The following is a 20,428-nucleotide window of genomic DNA, read 5'->3' on the forward strand; positions in this document are numbered from 1 at the left end:
AAAAGTGAGAATTAAAGAAAAATAAGTAGATAACTAATATAGATAAAGCAAATCCTTACATATAAAAGAAAGAAAGAAAGAGCTGGAAGCTGTAAATCACTGTCTAGGTCAGTGTTTCCCAAGGAGGGCATGCTGGGAGTTGTAGTTTTGCAACAGCTTGGGGCACCCTGCTTGGGAAACACTGGTCTATGTAGAGGACAGGAGCTTCTTCGGGGTCCTGTACAGTACACACAATGCCCTAAAAATAAAAAAAAAGTAATGGAGTCGCCCTCACCTGGTGTCCAAAGGAGCAGCTAACCATGATACAGGTAAAGTGTACAGAACATGTAATACCTCCCTGTACTGTAGGGGGCGCTACCAGACACCAGTCAGTGCATGCGCTTCAGTAATACAGGGGTTTTACTAGAGAGATGCCCATTCTTATTGGTCAGATCTTCCGGCCATTGACACGTTTCACAGATCTGGACTGTCCGTACATTGTATGTTGAGTCTGGTTTCAACTTACGATGGTCCAGAAAAGACCATTGTATGTTAAACTATTGTATGTTGAGGCCATTGTAAGTTGAGGGATCACTGTAGTGGCTGTGGTTTCTTGCAGGTAATTTTCAGCAGAATGTAATATCTCGTGGCTGGCTCTCCTAATGTACAATGGTCTTTCTGAAGTCTAAAGACTTAAACAAAAGTTTACCTCAAAATACAAGTCCACAGATGGGAAGTGATAAAGGGCAGCACAGAGTATGGGGCTTTGTGAGCATTTTCCATGTATTCATTCTCTTTATTATGTCATTTTCTATTGTTGGCTGATCCATTCATTTAGTCTTTTTTTTTTTTTTTTTCTCAGTAAGATCAGTGCGATACACTATTAAGATCTTGTGCCTAGTCACACTGAGATGTAGTCGTTTTTGCTGAGATGGCTTCAACTTTTTTCCTTTTGGTAATATACAGAAATGATATGGCTATAAATTGTAGTTAGTGGTTTGTCCAATAGGTTATCTTAAAGGGGTAGTCCTGTGTGAAAAACGTATCCCCTATCCTAAGGATAGGGGATAAGTTTGAGATTGCGGGGGGTCCAACCGCTGCGATCTCTCTGTACGGGGGCCAGGCTCTCCGGCCAGATAGCAGGTGTCGACCTCCGCACGAAGCGGCGCCTGACATGCCCCCTCAATACATCTCTACGGCAGAGACGGAGATTGCCGAAGGCAGCGCTTCGGCTCTGCCATAGAGTTGTATTGAGGGGGCGTGTCGGCCGCTTCGTGTGGAGATCGACACGCCCCCTTCCCGCGGGCTGTCGGGCCTCCGTACAGGTGATCGCAGGGGGCCCCAGCGGTCGGACCACCCGCGATCTCAAACTTATCCCATATCCTTAGGATAGGGGATAAGTTGTTCATCACTGGGTCACCACTGGAATACTCCTTTAATAGTTCATTTGCCTTTGTATGTAAAAAATGATTTTATGAAGTAGTAAAAACTTGAAGGCAGTCTGCCAGTAGATTTATCCTTCTCTCAACCACGTGCATTATGAACCTTTGCCCTCTATTTTCATCCATTGTTGCTTATGCTGATTTTAAGAAGGGAAAAAATCTGAGCATGAAAATACATAGCCAATTTCCTATTGTGTGAACCTGGCCTCAAAAGATTTTTAAAACTTGCATGGTTTTGTTATATTAAAGGGGTACTCTGCCCTAGATATCTTATCCCCCCCCCCCCCTCGCAATCTTTCTTGCAGCCCCCGAGTAATCACTGCACGGACTCGGGTTCCTTTAGGAGAGATTGCAGGGGTCCCCAACAGCGGGACCCCCGTGATCAGACATCTTATCCCCTATCCTTTGGATAGGGGATAAGATGTCTAGGGCGGAGTACCCCTTTAACCCTTTAGAGTGGTGACAAGGTCATTACAGTGCTCAATTATTGAGCCAGAGAGTTCCCTTCATGGTGCACAGCTATTTCCCATTTTCACCATTTCAGGTGGCGGGTGCACGATTTTCTTTACTTGTCTTGCCATTCCTAGTACCGTGCCTTCTCCTCTTTGTTTGGCATGAAATAGTACAGCTGAAAGTGCCTGGACAGGCTGGCACTAAAGAGGAGGATGTACAGTACACGAGTATACATAGCATGTGGGGGCAGAAGGGGTTACTTATAGGTTTGCAAGGGGCTATGTGAGTAGGGCAGAGAAAAGCAGTGTCGGCATCACAGTAAAGAAGGGGTTACAGTAAGGCTAAATTTCTGCTGATGGCAAGCCTGCAGAGTATAGGGAGGGTTACAATAAGATGGCAGCACTGTGTACATACAGTAGAAGGAACACTGGCATTTACACTGGTAAGTGATAGCTGTTCAGAACTTTATAGGTGGCAATCAACTTTCACTGTAGATCCTCTGGAGGAGGCTGACTGGTTTAGCATCACTCTAGTATAACTACTTTTTAACATCCATCTATTGTAAACCATAAAACTAGTTAAAAATAACAACCTTAGTTTAGATTTCCCTACACAAGAGACTAACCACAGTACCAGTATTCATATAGAGGGGGATTTATTGTTTTATGTTTAAAGGGAACCAATCATCAGATTTTACCCTATATAACGCTTGGTAAAGCATTATATAGGGTAAAATCTTTATCCTCACCATTCCCGGGGGACGCTGCTGCCCCCAGGGATGGTGAAGATATGAAGTTATAAACTAGTCACCGCCGCCGCCGTAAGTAGTCACCTGGGCGGGGAGCTCTTCTCACCTACTCCCGTTCTTCGGCCGGGAGCGACGCCCCCTCCGCTTGATTGATGGGCCGCGTCATCGCTCTGCTCTGTCTGGTCAGTGAGCGGAACAATGACGCGGCCCATCAATCAAGCGGAGGGGGCGTCGCTGCCAGCTGAAGAATGGGAGTAGGTGACTACTTACGGCGGCGGCGGTGACTAGTTTATAACTTCATATCTTCACCATCCCTGGGGGCAGGAGCGTCCCCTGGGGATGGTGAGGACAACAATTTTACCCTATATAACGCTTTACCAAGCGTTATATAGGGTAAAATCTGATGATTGGTTCCCTTTAAGTCATTATAGGGGTGATTTATCAAAACCTGTGCAGAAGAAAAGTTGCTGAGTTGCCCATAGCAACCAATCAGATCACTTCATTCATTTTGCAGAGGCCTTGTTAAATGAAAGAAGTGATCTGATTGGTTGCTATGGGCAACTGGGCAACTTTTCCTCTGAATAAGTTTTGATGAATCTTCCCCCTATTAGTCTGCAGATGTCACGGAGAAAGTGGCCGATGTGCACCAACTGTCGCTACAGAACTGTTCTACTTTAATCTGGTTAGGTGACGGCCAGGCGACAATTGTATCAAATGTCTCTCAGACCTTAAAGGGGTACTCCGGTGGTTAATTTTTTTGACTATATGGCATCATCTTTGTAAGTTTTGTTTTTTGCAATATACATGTGTTAAATGTTTTGGCAGCATGTAGGTGTTTTTCTTACCTGTTTGTTGGGCAGGAAGTTCTGTAGTTCAGAGGGTTTTTTTTTTTACTGTTGTCCACAGTTGTGAGTCTGTTGTGGACAAGATGTCACAGCTTTTTTTTCTCTCTGCATGAGAGGAATAAGCCACGCCCCCTCATCTCATCCAGCTGAGTACACAGCTCCTCACCTCACCTCCCCCCCTGCTCTGTATTCTAAGGATGCAGGTCTGCACAGGAGAAGGACCTCACATAGAAGATAAGTGTTATCTGAAGGGGAGGATGAGAAGGTGCACGGGCTGGGGATGTATGGACTGCAGGGGAATAAATCTCATACTGGGAATGATCTCTATATGTGAAGGGGGAGGGGGGACTCCTGAATGACACATGCTGGGAGTTGTAGTCCCTGTTGTGTGTGTATGCTAGTGTTTACAAACCAGCGTGCCTCCAGCTGTTGCAAAACTACAACTCCCAGCATGCCCTGACAGACTTTGGGCATGCTGGGAGTTGTAGATTTGCAACAGCTGGAAGCACATTGGTTGGGAAACACTGTTCTAGCCTATTCAGCATACACATCATGTTACACCAGTGTTTCCCAACCAGTGTGCCTCCAGCTGTTGCAAAACTACAACTCCTAGCATGCCCAAAGGCTGTCAGGGCATGCTGGGAGTTATAGTTTTGCAACACCTGGAGGCACCCTGGTTGGGAAACACTGGTGTATGCCCTATAGAGGTGTGGTGAACTACAACCCCCAGGAGACTACAGAGGCAGCATGCTGGTGTTATACCACAGACTGAAGACTCCTGAATGACACATGCTGGGAGTTGTAGTCCCTTTTGTGTGTGTGTGTGTGTGTGTATGACAGTGTATCCCAACCAGGGCTGATTATATTAGTGTGCTGTGTATAAGGGGGCCGACCCGGGAAAATAGTAGGATGGGTAAAGGGCGGAACAAACAAAAAAAAAAAGGAGCCGCCCCAAACCAGCAAGGCATGTGGCATGCTGGGATTTGTAGTTTTCAGCACAGTAAGAAACAGGAAATAGAAGCAAAGATAGGAAAACAAAGTGGGGGATAAAAAGACAACAAAGAACGGAAATAGAGAAGGCTAAACAACAAGAATAGAAATGAAACAAAACAAATAGAGTAAGTCAAAAACGGAAAAACACGTAAAATTCATCCCCTATCCGCAAAATAAGGGATAAGTTTTAGATTGCGGGGGGTCCTGGCTCTCCTACAGAGGGGTGCATCATGACCCCCACCCAAAGCGGGGGCCGCCACAACCCCTCCATATATTTCTATGGGAGAGTCGAAGATTGCAGAACGGCCCTATCCCCTGCGGATAGGGGATCAATTTTTTTGTACTGTCGGGCATGAGACCTATCCTTTAAAGGAAAACTGTCACCTTGATCACCCACAAAAAACCCAATACACTGGATTATAGTGTGGGGGACCAGGAATCCAATGGGGGTAACTTACTATAATCAGTGCTGTGGTTCCCGAGATATTGGCTGGCGAAGTTCCCCTTCTGAATTCAGGGTATTGCGTGCAGGAGGCGGGGCCCCACCGGCTTTCCACCCCCGATTCTTTTGGTCTTCTCAATCAGCCGTCCCCTTATTTAGCATATTCATATTCTATGACTTCACGTCCTAGTGACGAGTCACGTGAGCGCTGCGCTCTCAGTAGAGGGCATACGCCGACAGGTTACATCTAGGGCTTGGCGGTATACCGGTTCATACTGAATACCAACATTTTTGTGCTGCACGATATGAATTTTAACCCATACCGCAATACCGGTTGGGCCCCTCCCCCTCGGGAATGAATGAATGCATGAGCCCAGCGCTGCGCTGTCCCCACATCGGGGAACTAATCACAAGTCACCCGCGAGCGCAGTTCTGCCCCCCAATTATCAGCCCAGCGCTGTCCCCATCGGGGTAAATACTGATATGTCAACCGCATGCGCTGCCCTCCTCATCCTCCTGTTTGTTGCAGCCGCCGGCGCTGACACTCTATACCAGTGGTCTTCAACCTGTCGACCTCCAGATGTTGCAAAACTACAACTCTCAGCATGCCCGGACAGCCGTTGGCTGTCCGGGCATGCTGGGCATTGTAGTTTTGCAACATCTGGAGGTCGGCAGGTTGAAGACCACTGCTCTATATTGTGTGGTATCCCTATGCCCGGGCTGCAAAAATAAACAAAATAAACTTTAACTCACCTCCCGTTGGTCCGGTACCGGGATCATCTGCTTCCTAGTGAATGGAACGTCGGACAGCTGTCAGCCTCTCACCGGCCGTAGCCATGTTCCGCCTCGGCTGCTGATAGGCTGAGCCCACTGTCATGTAAGAAGCCGCCCAGAGCTTCTTACATGACAGTGGGCTCAGCCTATCAGCGGCCGAGGCGGAACATCGCTGCGGCCGGTGATAAGCTGACGGCTATCCGACTTTCCCGTCCCCAGCGTAAGGCCGATGTCGGAACATGCGTGAGTTTATTTTGTTTACCTTGTGTCTGCGCCGGCAACAAACAGCACAAGGAGGGCAACGGGTGACATGTGAGTATTTACCGATGGGGGCAGCGCTGGGCTGATAATTAATGGGGGGGGGGGGAGGAGGAGGAAATACCGTTACATACCGTGGAACCGCCGAAAGTTACAAAAATACCGTGATACGCAGATTTGGTCATACCGCCCAGCCATAGTTACATCCAGCTCTCATGTCCTGATGATGTGGGAGCTCTGACTGCCGGCACATGCGCTCTGACAGAGTGCAGCGCTTATGTCACTAGGACATGGAGTCACAGAATATGAAAATTAAGCGGACGGCTGATTAAGAAGACCGAAAGAAGCAGGGGTTTATCTAAGAGCCGAGGAACGTGCTTTCGTATCACCCAAAGTGAAAGAAAAAGTGCAAACATGTTAAACTAAAAAAACATGCACAAAGGATTCGGTCTATCGCAAGCCCTTCTCTGATAGGAGAGAGGCCCCCCCCAACAAACCTTACCCTTCGCCTCCGGACCAAAAGGTACCTGCGAGGTTCCAGGTTTGATGTCCCTTTTTCGCCGAAGCTACTAAGGGGGCCACAAATGCTCCCAGCATCCCCCTTGGCGTTAGCCAAGGTATCTGCCCGCAGAGCCGATAACGGTAGGTACCCTTCCAAAGCGGGAGTACTCGGGGTGTTTGCAGGGAGGTGCGGAACCTCATGGCCACACACACCTCCCCTAGACCACCAGGAGGGACACCCAGAAGGGCTACCACATCCTGACAAATCCTGTGGACACACAACACGCAAAAAGTGACACAGTGAGACAAAAAGAAATAAATAAGTGAATGTGTGCAGATATACTGCCCGGACATCCGGCCGGATCTATAAAAATGTCTCTGATCCTAGCCAGAAGGCCGGGAATCAAGAGGTGAGTGCCACAAGGTGCAGAGATTATGGTGCCTGTGCTTCAACTCAGTGAGTCCATCCTCCCAGTGAGTTTCGGCACCTCGGGGTCACCACTCCCCAAGGCACTAAAGTACCTCGGCTCTAGACCCTCTCAGCCTCATGGCGAGATCCGGAGGAAACGGGTTAAGAAGCCTGGGTGGCCAGCCAAAGGGTCCTCTACGCCTGCTCGCAAATCCCTGAATTCAGAAGGGGAACTTTGCCAGCCAATATCTCGGGAAGCACAGCACTGATTATAGTAAGTGACCCCCCCCTCTTTGGATTCCTTGTCACCCACACTATAATCCGGTTTATTGGGTTTAGTGTGGGTGGTCAGGGTGACTGTTTGTTTTCCTTTTTAATACAATTGTCTGATAGAGCCATTTTGAGGATTGACCTGCCCTGTGACAAGTTCTAAATCTGGCCCGTGCAACATTTTTTTTAAACCTTTCATAAAAAGTTGTAAGTGATAAATCAGTGACCGCTGCACAAAGTGCTTTAAAGAACACTTCAGGGTAATATGTAAATGTTCTAAATGAAATGTCGCACAGGGCCAGCCTGCAACTTTCATGCAACAAATTTAGCCAAAAAAAGCAGTCGAAATGGTTTAATAAATTCCCCTCATAGTGGTGGTCAGATGCCTGCATATAAATATTGGGTTAGAAAGAAGCTTTCTACAACCATCATTAGAGAGATTTCTTTGTCATCTTGGTTCATTAATTTTTTCCCCCATTATCTCTAGGACAAGAATCCTTTCTGCGGTAGACATGAGATCGATCTAGCATTTTTCTTTTCTAGTAGCATGTCATAAAGTCCCCCCCCCCCCCCCCCCCCCCCTAGAAATAGGGCATTAGAACCAAACTGAAATGTATTAAAGGGGTACTCCACTGGAAGAAAAAAAAAAATATATATATATATATATATATTTTTCAAAGTTCTTTTCTTTTGGAAGTTCTTTTCAGTCTGACCACTGTGCTCTCTGCTGACACCCTCTGTCAATTTTAGGAACTGTGCAGAGCAGGATAGGTTTTCTATGGTGATTTGCTCCTGCTCTGGACAGTTCCTAAAATGGACAGAGGTGTCGGCAGAGAGCACTGTTTTCAGACAGAAAGGAAATTCAAAAAGTAAAGAACTTCCTGTGGATCATAAAGCAGCTGATAAGAAGTAATTTACAAATCTGTTTAAAGGGGTTTTCTGGTGCTTAGACATCTTATCCCCTAGACTTGTTTATAATCAGTCCCCGGAGCGAACTCACTCTGGGTCTGATTACTGGCGACCACAGGGCCGACGGCGTGTGACGTCACACCTCCGCCCCCGTGTGACCTCACGCTCCGCCCCTCCATGCACGCCTACGGGAGGGGGCGTGATAGCTGTCACGCCCTCTCCCATAGACTTGCATTGAGGGGGGGGGGGGGAGCGTGAGGTGACATGGGGGCGGAGGCGTGACGTCACACGCCGCCGGCTCCGTGATTGACCGTAATCAGACCCGGAGTGAACACGCTTCGGGGACTGATTACAAACGGGGTGCCGCGTGCAAGATCAGGGGGGGTCCCCAGCGGCGGGACTTCTGCGATCTGGCATCTTATCCCCTATCCTTTGGATAAGGCTTAAGATGTCTAAGCAACAGAGAACCCCTTTAACTTTTCTGGCACCAGTTGATTTAAAAAAAAATATATATATTTTTTTTTTCCAGTGGAGTACCCCTTTAAGAGGAACATGTTACATTCTTACGTGTCTTCATGTGATCATGAGATGCAGCTTCTGGTAAGACCACGAGTTTCTCCTTGAGATCCCAGGCCCACCCTGGATGCAGTCTACATGTTTTTTTTTCTCCCCCTTTGTCTCCTTTTTTGTTGTTTCTTATCCATGGTTTAGAAGTACCCAGCATAGATCTGGTCATTGTAAATGGAAGGAAGGGTTTGGTCAGCAGCATAATATCCTATAGTGCTTTACCCTAGCAGATAACATCAGGGCTCATGCATGCACATGGAACTCTGTCCGAGGACTCCACAAGCTGTCTGTTAGGGTTGAATAGAATGAGCCGCAGCACTTGTCTGGGCGCTGAAGGCATATCCTCTACCAGGGCCCGATTAGAGTTTTGCAATTGTTCCAAATAAACAAACAGTGCCAAATTTCTTTGATATTGTAATCTTTTGATAACGAAGTCTGAAAGGTCCTTGGAGACCTTTTTTTAGATTTTAGACAAAATAGTTGAGTGGCAGGACTTCCCTTGCTGATATGCTGCGGGCTGCTGAGCATTGCTTCACTTGGCCATTGATAACAGGAGGAATTGCACTGGACTGTTGATAGAGTGCAGCCGGGACCAGGTAACATTGCATGCTTTATGGGAGTTTAGGAGAAAATATTGGGAATGGCTGGAGCTTCTACAATGTTTAAGTATCCTAATGTTGGCGCTGCTTACTTTTATTTCATTTTACAACAGCTACTCAGTTAGAGGTTGTTTCCATGCCAGTGTTTCCCAACTAAGGTGCCTCCAGCTGTTCCAGAACTACAGCTGGAATTGTACTATAGGACAGCAATATGTCTAAAACGGTGTTTCCATACCAAGGTGCCTCCAGCTGTTGCAGAACTACAGCTGGAATTGTACTATAGGACAGCAATATGTCTAAAACGGTGTTTCCAAACCAAGGTGCCTCCAGCTGTTGCAGAACTACAGCTGGAATTGTACTATAGGACAGCAATATGTCTAAAGCGGTGTTTCCCAACCAAGGTGCCTCCAGCTGTTGCAGAACTACAGCTGGAATTGTACTATAGGACAGCAATATGTCTAAAGCGGTGTTTTCCAACCAGGTTGCCTCCAGCTGTTGCAGAACTACAGCTGGAATTGTACTATAGGACAGCAATATGTCTAAAGCGGTGTTTCCCAACCAAGGTGCCTCCAGCTGTTGCAGAACTACAGCTGGAATTGTACTACAGGACAGCAATATGTCTAAAGCGGTGTTTCCAAACCAAGGTGCCTCCAGCTGTTGCAGAACTACTGCTGGAATTGTACTATAGGACAGCAATATGTCTAAAGCGGTGTTTCCAAACCAAGGTGCCTCCAGCTGTTGCAGAACTACTGCTGGAATTGTACTATAGGACAGCAATATGTCTAAAGCGGTGTTTCCCAACCAAGGTGCCTCCAGCTGTTGCAGAACTACAGCTGGAATTGTACTACAGGACAGCAATATGTCTAAAGCGGTGTTTCCAAACCAAGGTGCCTCCAGCTGTTGCAGAACTACTGCTGGAATTGTACTATAGGACAGCAATATGTCTAAAGCGGTGTTTCCAAACCAAGGTGCCTCCAGCTGTTGCAGAACTACTGCTGGAATTGTACTATAGGACAGCAATATGTCTAAAGAGGTGTTTTCCAACCAGGGTGCCTCCAGCTGTTGCAGAACTACAGCTGGAATTGTACTACAGGACAGCAATATGTCTAAAGCGGTGTTTTCCAACCAGGGTGCCTCCAGCTGTTGCAAAACTACAACCCCCAGCATGCCCAGACAGCCGAAGGCTGTCTGGGCATGCTGGGGGTTGTAGTTTTGCAAGAGCTGGAGGCACCCTGGTTGGAAAACACCGCTTTAGACATATTGCTGTCCTGTAGTACAATTACATTATGTGACCCAGGAATAACAGCAGAGAATATGTTTATTTTTACTTTTTGTTAATTTTTAACTTTTTTTATTTTATTTATTTTTTGCTTCTCTGTGTAGTCAGTAAGTAGGAGCTGTCGCCATAGAAACAGCTTCCCTCAACCATAGGTCTGGAAGTAACTTTTTTCCCCCTTTATTTTATTTTTTTTGTTTTCTGGTAATGTGCCAGTTGGCTTAATTTATGCCCAGCTCTGGAAAATGCCAGCATGTGTCGGCGGGATGCCATCATACAGTGGCGACTCTGTCTTTCCATACTGACGTAGTTGTGCAGCATTCGGTTAGCATGGGCTAGGGCAGCCCCTAGAAATATTTGACGCCTTGTGTGGGAGAGAGCAGCCTGTTCTGAATTGTGTTATGTCCTGCTGCTGGAGCTTGTAGCTTTTCATGTAGTGGTGGTTTGATGCAAACACTTTGCTGCTATTCTTCAAGTGAGCTGATCATTTTTTATTTTTTTTTATTTACAAATTTTCTGTATACATTATAACATTCTGTTATGACAATATAGTAAAAACCAAATTCATTCATTTTTTATTAAATTTTTATTTACAAATTTTCTGTATACATTCTAACATTCTGTTACAGCAGTATAGTAAAAACCAAATTCATTCATTTTTTTATTAGATTTTATTTACAAATTGTCTGTATACATTATAACATTCTGTTATCACAACATAGTAAAAAAAAAAAAAAATTTTTCCTCCCCTCCTCCTCCGTTTGGGGGAAAGTGATCTTTAATTCTATAATGCACTTCATAACAAATTGATATCCTCTTTAATTGTAAAGTGTTGTTGTTCACTATTTCCTTTATTTATTTATTTATTTATTTTTTCATGTAGAGATCTCAGTTTTCTTGCTACAAATATACTTCAGGTTTCTAACTTTATGGTTGATATATGAAATAACTAGAGATGAGCGAATTTACAGTAAATTCGATTAGTCACGAACTCCTCGGCTCGGCAGTTGATGATTTATCCTGCATAAATGAGTTCAGCCATCATGTGCTCCGGTGGGCTGGAAAAGGTGGATATACAGTCCTAGGAAAGAGTCTCCTAGGAATGTATCCACCTTTTCCAGCCCACCGGAGCACCTGAAAGCTGAACTCATTTATGCAGGAAAATTCATCAACTGCCGAGCCGAGAAGTTCGTGACTAATCGAATTTACTGTAAATTCGCTCATCTCTAGATATAACAAATGTATTATCATCTTTTAATTTTTTTATTTTTTTTTTAATCTATTTTGCACAATCCCTGTCATGCTGGCTTGCCCTGGTCACATGGTCTTGTGTATATAACATCCTGATCTCTCTTGTTGGGGGGAAAAGAAAAAAAAAAAACATTATAAAGGGGTACTCCAGTGGAAAACTTTTATTTATTTATTTTTTATTTTTTAAACCAACTGGTGCCAGCAAGTTAAACAAATTTGTAAATTACTTCTATTAAAAAAAATCTTAATCCTTCCAGTACTTATTAGTGGCTGTATACTACGGAGGAAATTCTTTTCTTTTTGGATTTCTTTTGTTATGACCACAGTTCTCTCTGCTGACACCTCTGTCCATGTCAGGAACTGCCCAGAGCAGGAGAAGTTTGCTATGGGGAATTGTTTCTGCTCTGGACAGTTCCTGACATGGACCGAGGTGTAAGCAGAGAGCACTGTGGTAAGACAGAAAAGAAATTCAGAAAGAAAATAACTTCCTCTGTATTATACAGAAGCTGATAAGTACTGTAAGGATTAAGAATTTTTAATAGAAGTAATTTACAAATCTGTTTAACTCTCTGGCACCAGTTGATTTAAAAAAAAAAAAAAATGTTTTACAGTGGAGTACCCCTTTAAGAGACACATGTTACTTTCTTACATGTCTTCATGAGATGCAGCTTCTGGTAAGACCACGAGTTTCTCCATGAGATCCCAGGCCCACCCTGGATGCAGTCTACATTTTTTTTTGGTTGATTTAAAAAAAAAAAATATATTAAAAAAAAAAAAATATATATGTAAAAAAAATTCCCCTGGAGTACCCCTTTAACTGTATGGATATCGGAGTTGAAGATCCACCCTGGAGCCCTGTATATGGGTGTTGATGACCTGTTTTCTGTTTAGTGGTAATCTGGTTGAGGGGGATAAATGCATTACTATTGCAGTGCCAACTTTGTTATGGCAGTGTTTTCCCAACCAGGGTGCCTCCGGCTGTTGCAAAACTACAACTCCCAGCATGCCCGGACAGCCTTTGGCTGTCCGGGCATGCTGGGAGTTGTAGTTTTGCAACAGCCGGAGGCACCCTGGTTGGGAAAACACGAAGTTATGGCCATATTGTTGTGACATGTCAGGTCTGACTGCACTGTAATGCCAAGCTAACAAGGTAGGATTGGATCCTTTGGGTGAAAGCGCATTTAGTTGTTGCTGGAAACCTCTGCGTCCTCTCCATATCTTCCCACTACTTACCTCTATGAATTGCAGGTTTGTCTCCTGTGAGTCAGGGCGGTGTGCTTCAGTCTAGTCCAGTTTCAGTCCCTTAGTTCTCCAAGTTTGGGCAGGACTAGGACGATGAATACAGTGTTATTTTTATCCGTAATATTGTCGTGCATTCTTTATGAATGACTCCTGCACCATAACTTCTTCCATTCAATCATCACCCACTTAACCCCACTGCTGCCACATTCTATCGGCAGCGCTCCATCCGTGCTGTAAACCTTACATTGTCTTTTGTTGCCAAACCTCTTCTTGCACCTGTTTGAATTGTCTGCCTCTGCACAATAGACCACAATTGGCAACTGCTGCACAGATCACAGACCAGATATGTGTGAAGGTGATAATAAAGTTCTATGTCTGTTGGGGGACACTTTACATTATTACAGTAACCAAACTGTAGCAAATGTTTGGTGGCCCTGAAACTCCCAATATAAGCAAATGTGCTACCAGGTGTAAATTACTGGGTCACTCTGGTGCTTATAGAGCAGTGGTCTCAAATAGAGATGAGCGAACTTACAGTAAATTCAATTCGTCACGAACTTCTCGGCTCGGCAGTTGATGACTTTTCCTGTATAAATTAGTTCAGCTTTCAGGTGCTCCCGTGGGCTGGAAAAGGTGGATGCAGTCCTAGGAGACTCTTTCCAAGGACTGTATCCACCTTTTCCAGCCCACGGGAGCACCTGAAAGCTGAACTAATTTATGCAGAATAAGTCATCAATTGCCGAGCCGAGAAGTTTGTGACGAATCAAATTTACTGTAAGTTCGCTCATCTCTAGTCTCAAACTGTGGCCCTCCAGATGTTGCAAAATTTCAACTCCCAGCATGCCCGGACAGCCGTTGGGCATGCTGGGAGTTGTGGTTTTGCAACATCTGGAGGGCCTCAGTTTGAGACCACTGTTATAGAGCATGCATGCAGTGTACTCTGGGGGAGATTTATCATTCCCTGTGCAGAGGAACAGCAGAGTAGTTGCCCATAGAAACCAAATTGTGAATTGCGCGCAAAAACTGTCGGGCGGAATTTTTTTTTTTTTTTTTTTTACCATTGACTTCTATTGATTTCTGCTAGCGGATTCTGTTTGAAGAATGAACATGCTCATTCTTCAAGCGGAACGGAATTTAGCGTCGGAATTCCGCTAACAGAATTTCCGCAGTGTGAACAGGACAGCAGAAATAACATTGAAGTCAATGGGCAGAGGAGATGTGCATTAGTTTGTAGCGGAGAATTCAAGAGGAATTACTCGAGTACTTGAATTACTCCGTGTGAACGGGGCCTTAGGGTGTATCCACACATATGTGATTAGCAGAATTTGAAGCTGTGTTCAGTCTGCAGCTTCAAATCCTGTGCAACAAATATGCGCCGGATGCTGTACCTGCGAATACACCCTAAAAGCATTTAGGTGGTTTTTCTATGTAGACATGTTATTGGACAATGTCCGGAAGGCCCAAAGCGAATGAATGGGGACATGCATGCTCGGCTCGCTCCTTTCCTTCAGGGCTTCATTTTGACTTTGCTCTGTGGATCGGCTGGATATTCAGCAGTCAGACTCCTACAGATCTGCCTGTGGATAGGGGATAACTTGCCCAGATAGAGAGGACCCCTTTAGTGGCTGTAATACATTTTGATACATGGATTTCATGATGGTAATTTGGGTGGCACTTTACAAATGACAATGATTCAGGGATGAAAACACTTTTTTAGAATCGAAAAACCATTTTATAAAGTCAGTTTTGGTGAAATATTCATTGACTGAAGGTTTGCGACTGTAGTCTTGTTGGGCTAGAGATTTAGAAAAAAATTTTTTTAACCCCTTAAGGACAGACCCATTTTTTACCTTAATGACCAGGCTCCTTTTTTTTTTTTTTTTGACTGGGTGTATTTAAATAATAACTTTAGAACGCTATTTCTGAGCGGAGCGATTCTGAGATAGTTCGTTACATATTGTACTTTATATAAGGATTTTTTATGAAAAACTCCAAAATATTGGGAAAAACAGGAACATTTCTGGCATTTTATTTTTTGTTTGTTTATGGTGTACACTGTGCAGTAAAAGTGATGTGTATATACTGTGTGTCGGTACCATTATGGCGATACACCTTTTATATACCTTAGCTTTCTATGTTCTCTTTCCTTATCTGAGCAAAATTCTTTTTCTGCCATTAATTTTCCAACAGCCGTAACTTTATTTTTCGTCAGGCACCATTGAGAGATGGCTTAATTTTTGCGGGATGAGCTGTACTTTTTATTGGTATCATTTTATGATACGTGCTACCTTTTTTTGATCTTGTTTTATTCCGCTATTTGTACCAAAATTGGCAAATTTTGCACTTTATTTTTTAAAACCTTTTTTTTTTTTCTACAATGTTCACCGTGCAGGATAAGTTAAATTATAGTCTTATAATACATAATACCTAATATTATCAAGACAGTAGTTCTAACTGGGTGGGGATTTTTTTCAATCATAACCATAATTGTGTGCATCATATATATCCCTCCCAGAATCCTCTATTGTAACATGCATGTAGCTCCATAACAACTTGTATACAACAAAAAAGGGAGAGCTTAACCATGTATTGTGAGCTATAAAGCGATACTTTATTGATATTCCATTAAAACATATGTACGCATATATAAAGTCTCAATATTGTAACATTCCCAGTACTGAAAGTGCATGAAGGGAGTGGGGTACACGTCACTACAACATCAGTTACAATGTCATGCAACAATGCATATCACATAAAAGTGCATGGTACTCCAGACAGTAATGTATCCCCAGGTAGGAAACAAATCACTCACTATGGAGGCCCTAATCCCTAGACTACATAGCGTCTCACAACAATCATATGCTACGATATGCAGAGCAATACTTACCCATTTGTTTTAGCAGTGAACCTCGGCACCTCTCCCGACCTCATACCTTATATGTATGTGATTTGTGTTTTTGATCTTTTTTGCATACAGGGTTTTATTGGTTAAGGGGCATTTTTTTTAATGTTTTTATTTATTTTTTTACACTTCATACATGTATTGAAGAACCTTTTATTATTTTTCACTCTTTACAATACATTTCTACTGCAGCACAGTATAACCTGATCAGCTGGATCTCACAGGCTTCCGTAGCAGGCAGACAGGAGGTCATTTGACCTCCTGCTGCCATAGCAACCAACGACAACCTGTGATGGTATTGCGGCGCCGCAGTTGGTGAACAGGGGGAGCACGCTCTCCCTGTCAAAACCATAGATGCCATAGATGGACCTGCGGTGCAGATTGTAATATCTATGGTAGGCGGCACGTCCACTACCTTTGCAGACTTTACTCCTTCAGTGTATAAGCTTCAACTCCACAGAAAAATCCTCTTGTAACACATGCGCATTTGCTTCACATTTTGTGATGGAAATTAGAAAATTCCACCACGTGTGGAACTAGGAATCCAGTGTTTATCGGATACCACAGAGTCTCGCAGTAAGATTGCACTGGTCATGAAATGGAATGGCTGTTTTTCCTCTCCATATTGTAGGAGCACGTGTGTCTGTTGTGAAGTACCAACTGCTTATGTTTTTTGCTTTGTTTTTCTTTCTTTCAGCATAATAGTCCGGTGTCTTAAAGTTTGGAGGGGCTCTTTCTGAACTGTGCGAAAATGGAGAAAGGGGAGAAGATCAACAAGGAGCAGGAAGATGAGATGGTGAGTAGATGGTTCAAGTACAAATGACTGGTGTGGGATGAAAGGAATTTTATTACGATAAGACAAAAAGTACCATTTACAAATTGTGCCCCAGCCGTCTTGAGCATGAGGTGCTTCCCAAAGTTTGTTTTCCTTTCTAATTTTCTGTAAAGTTTCCTACTTTGCTAAAGTATGTTAGAAACCCCTTGACAGCACTTTTATCTTAAAGCGGTACTCCGGTGGAAAACTTTTTTTTTTTTTAAATCAACTAGTGCCAGAAAATTAAACATATTTGTAAATTACTTCTATTAAAAATCTTAATCCTTCCAGTACTTCCAGTTATTAGCTGCTGAATACTACAGAGGAATTCTTTTCTTTTTGGAACACAGAGCTCTCTGCTGACATCACAAGCACAGTGCTCTCTGCTGACATCTCTGTCCATTTTTAGAACTGTCCCGAGTAGGAGAGAATCCCCATAGCAAAAATATGCTGTTCTGGACAGTTCCTAAAATGGACAGAGATGTCAGCAGAGAGCTCTGTGCTCCCAAAAGAAAAGTATTTCCTCTGTAGTATTCAGCAGCTAATAAGTACTGGAAGGATTAAGATTTTTTTTTAATAGAAGTAATTTACAAATCTTTTTCACTTTCTGGCACCAGTTGATTAAAAAAAAAAAAAAAATAGTTTTCCACCGGAGTACCCCTTTAAGAATATCCCAGAAACACAATTCTGCCTATAGATAGGAATGCGTAGTAGTGCATCGGCAGGGCAATTAGCTTGTTAATTAGCCAGTAGTCGGTTCGCCTCAATGTCTCACACTGAGCTGACAGATGAGGATTTCCTGCAATTAGACCCGACTATTCTTGTCTTAGTCCGATGTGATATCTGATCAGTTTATTTGTAAGCCTCTATGGCAGTGTTTCCCCTCCAGGGTGCCTCCAGCTGTTGCAAAACTACAACTACCAGCATGCTCGGACAGCCTTTGGCTATCCGAGCATGCCGGGAGTTGTAGTTTTGCAACAGCTGGAGGCACCCTGGTTGGGAAACACTGCCATAGAGGCTGCCTTTGGCTGTCAGAGCATGCTGGGAGTTGTAGTTTTGCAACAGCTGGAGGCACCCTAGTGGGGAAACACTGCTCTATGGCAGCACGGTAACCACTTTCCTTTATTTCATTATACAGGAGATTTCTGGATACAATCTTTGCCGGTGGAAGTTGGCTTTAGTAGCTGTGGGCGTGTTATGTACTGGAGGATTTCTCCTCCTCCTTCTCTATTGGATGCCGAAGTGGCGCGTGAAAGCAACGTGCACTCGGACAACATTGAAAGACTGTGACGTTGTGCTGTTGAGAACAACTGTAAGTCCCTAAGTTGTCTGTGTAGTTTGATCTGGCTGAAACAGGGCGAGAAGTTAACGTAACAAGCCTGAATGATCTACAGGAAATGTTTTTATTGAAATTACTACCTGTCGGCTGTTTATGAAACAGAAGCTCCTGTCCTTTGTACCAGGCAATAACTGTGTGATACAGGGTGTACGTGATCCTTCTGCTGTATGTACTATAGGGGGAGATTTATCAAAACCTGTCCAGACGAAAAGTTGCCCAATTGCCTATAGCAACCAATCAGATCACTTCTTTCATTTTTAACAAGGCCTCTGCAAAATGAAAGAAGCGATCTGATTGGTTGCTATGGGCAACTGGGCAACTTTTCGTCTGGACAGGTTTTGATAAATCTCCCCCTATGAGTGTGTAGATGATCCTACCGTTGTACGTATGAGGCTGTGACAGTGGGGGGACATTTCTCATTGATTTTACACCACTTCAATGTTCTAAATGTCCTTGCAAATTTTGCGCAATTGCAGGTTTTTTTGCGTTATTTTCGGTAGAACATCTTTTAAAGTTGTCTACTGTTTGGTGCACGTACCCCACTTTTTGCAGTGGAGCTGTATTGATTATTTGCACTAATTAAATTTAGAAGTTTTTTTTTTTCTTCTAAATTTTTTTGCTCAAACCTACACCACCTAATAGGACACGTGAAAAAATGTCAGATGCCAGAGCACAAAGCTTAAACCAATCTCTACAGCTCACTGGTTTCTATAATTGCGTGACATTTATCAAGTCCTTTGCACCTTTTTGGTAAATTTTTAGCAACTGTGCAAACCTAGTATAATCTCATTAATGGGGGAGATTTATCAGAACCTGTGCAGAGGAAAACTTGTCCAGTTGCCCATAGCAACCAATCAGCTTGCTGCTTTCACTTTTAGGAAGACCTTTAAAAAAGGAAAGAAGCGATCTGATTGGTTGCTATGGGCAACTGGGCAACTTTTCCTTTGCACAGATTTTGATAAATCTCCCCCATTTATACTACAGGAGGCTTTATTACAAATGAATGCTTTCCTAGCCTTATACATGCAATAGATGGATTATGTACACACCGGGGAACATTTATCAATGTTAGTGGAAGGTAGTAAAGATTTTTCCCGTTTGCATGGTGTAAAGTTTGCACAGTTGCTCAAAATTTACCAAAAACATCTATGTTTCTATGTTTTTGGTAAATTTTGAGCAACTGTGCAAACTTTACACCATGCAAATGGGTAAAATCTTTACTACCTTCCACTAACATTGATAAATGTTCCCCCGTGTGTACATAATCCATCTCTTGCATGTATAAGTGTGTAGGTAAACCTGCTGTAGTGTAAATGAGACTGACCCTGTGTACATGATCCTCCTTGTTTACTGACCCATTGTGAAATAGTAAACGTAAGTGGCTTTCTCTTTCTCCGACCTTTATTAACTGAATGAAGCTAGCCGTGAAAATCACAGTTTACACGATGTGCTTGCGTTGGCTATGGTTACAGTATATCAACCTTCAGCTTTTGTCTTTTTTTATTGTTCCCATCTGAACAGTGTTCTGCCTTAACCTTATCACTGGAATAATCCCTTCTCTCTGCCCACATGTAATGTATACTATAAATTATCATTGAATGCAGGAACCAACAGGGATAATAAATGGTGTCTTGTGGATGATGCGGTGAACTCAGCTGCTCCCGGAACATTTTTTTTTTGTCCCGTAAAATAGCATTTTCTTTATCAGCTCTTGCACAGTTCAGTGATTCAAAGTTTTATTTTCCACCATTTATCTAGTGCAGACTATAATTCCTAATAACAGCACTCAAGGTAGACCGGGATGGAGCAGACTGTTCCCAATAAGGCTTTCACTTACTAATTTGTATTTTACGCTTGTGGCTGTAAAATTGGATGGGCTTAGTCAATGTACATAATTTACTCAATGACAAGATTCCCATCCTCTCCAAACACTGTGTAGCTGTATTTAGGCAAACTACTAAACTCCATAGTTGAAATCTACTGAACCTAGCCTAACATTGTACACTAGAATAAATATAGAGCTCTACATAGTGGAGCGGTGTGGTTCCTAACTACAATGGGTGAGGATAATTTCAGCAATTAAAAAAAAAAAAAAAAAAAATATATATATATATATATATATATATATATATATATATATATATATATATATATATATATATTTTTTTTTTTTTTTTCTGTTGCTATATATATATATATATATATAATTAGGGATCGACCGATATTGATTTTTTTAAGGCCAATATCGATAATATGTGACCTTTTCAGGCCGATAACTTATACCGATATTCCGGTATAAGTTATTGGCTATTCGCACAACACCAGCCCTGCAGAGCCCGCTGCAGATCAATGATTTAAAGCAGGTCCCGGGAACAGGTAATTATAAAACCGGGGATGGGGGAGGCAATGGGGCGG

The 20,428-nt window shown here is 43.3% G+C and overlaps 1 protein-coding gene across 4 annotated transcripts in view; it reads left to right on the plus strand.

The window, feature by feature from the left end:
* Positions 1–20,428, plus strand: part of ATP13A3 (ATPase 13A3) — a 161,557-nt gene that overhangs the window by 27,808 nt on the left and 113,321 nt on the right. For all 4 annotated transcript variants that reach the window (XM_056565389.1, XM_056565391.1, XM_056565388.1 and 1 more), the window contains exons 2-3: positions 16,558–16,656; positions 17,813–17,986. In XM_056565389.1, coding sequence (XP_056421364.1) covers positions 16,612–16,656; positions 17,813–17,986 — 219 coding nt within the window. In that variant the 5' untranslated portion in view covers positions 16,558–16,611. The remainder of the gene's footprint in view (positions 1–16,557; positions 16,657–17,812; positions 17,987–20,428) is intronic.

Source organism: Hyla sarda, chromosome 3 (genome assembly GCF_029499605.1).
Source record: "Hyla sarda isolate aHylSar1 chromosome 3, aHylSar1.hap1, whole genome shotgun sequence".
In the NCBI taxonomy this organism is placed as follows: Eukaryota; Metazoa; Chordata; class Amphibia; order Anura; family Hylidae; genus Hyla; species Hyla sarda.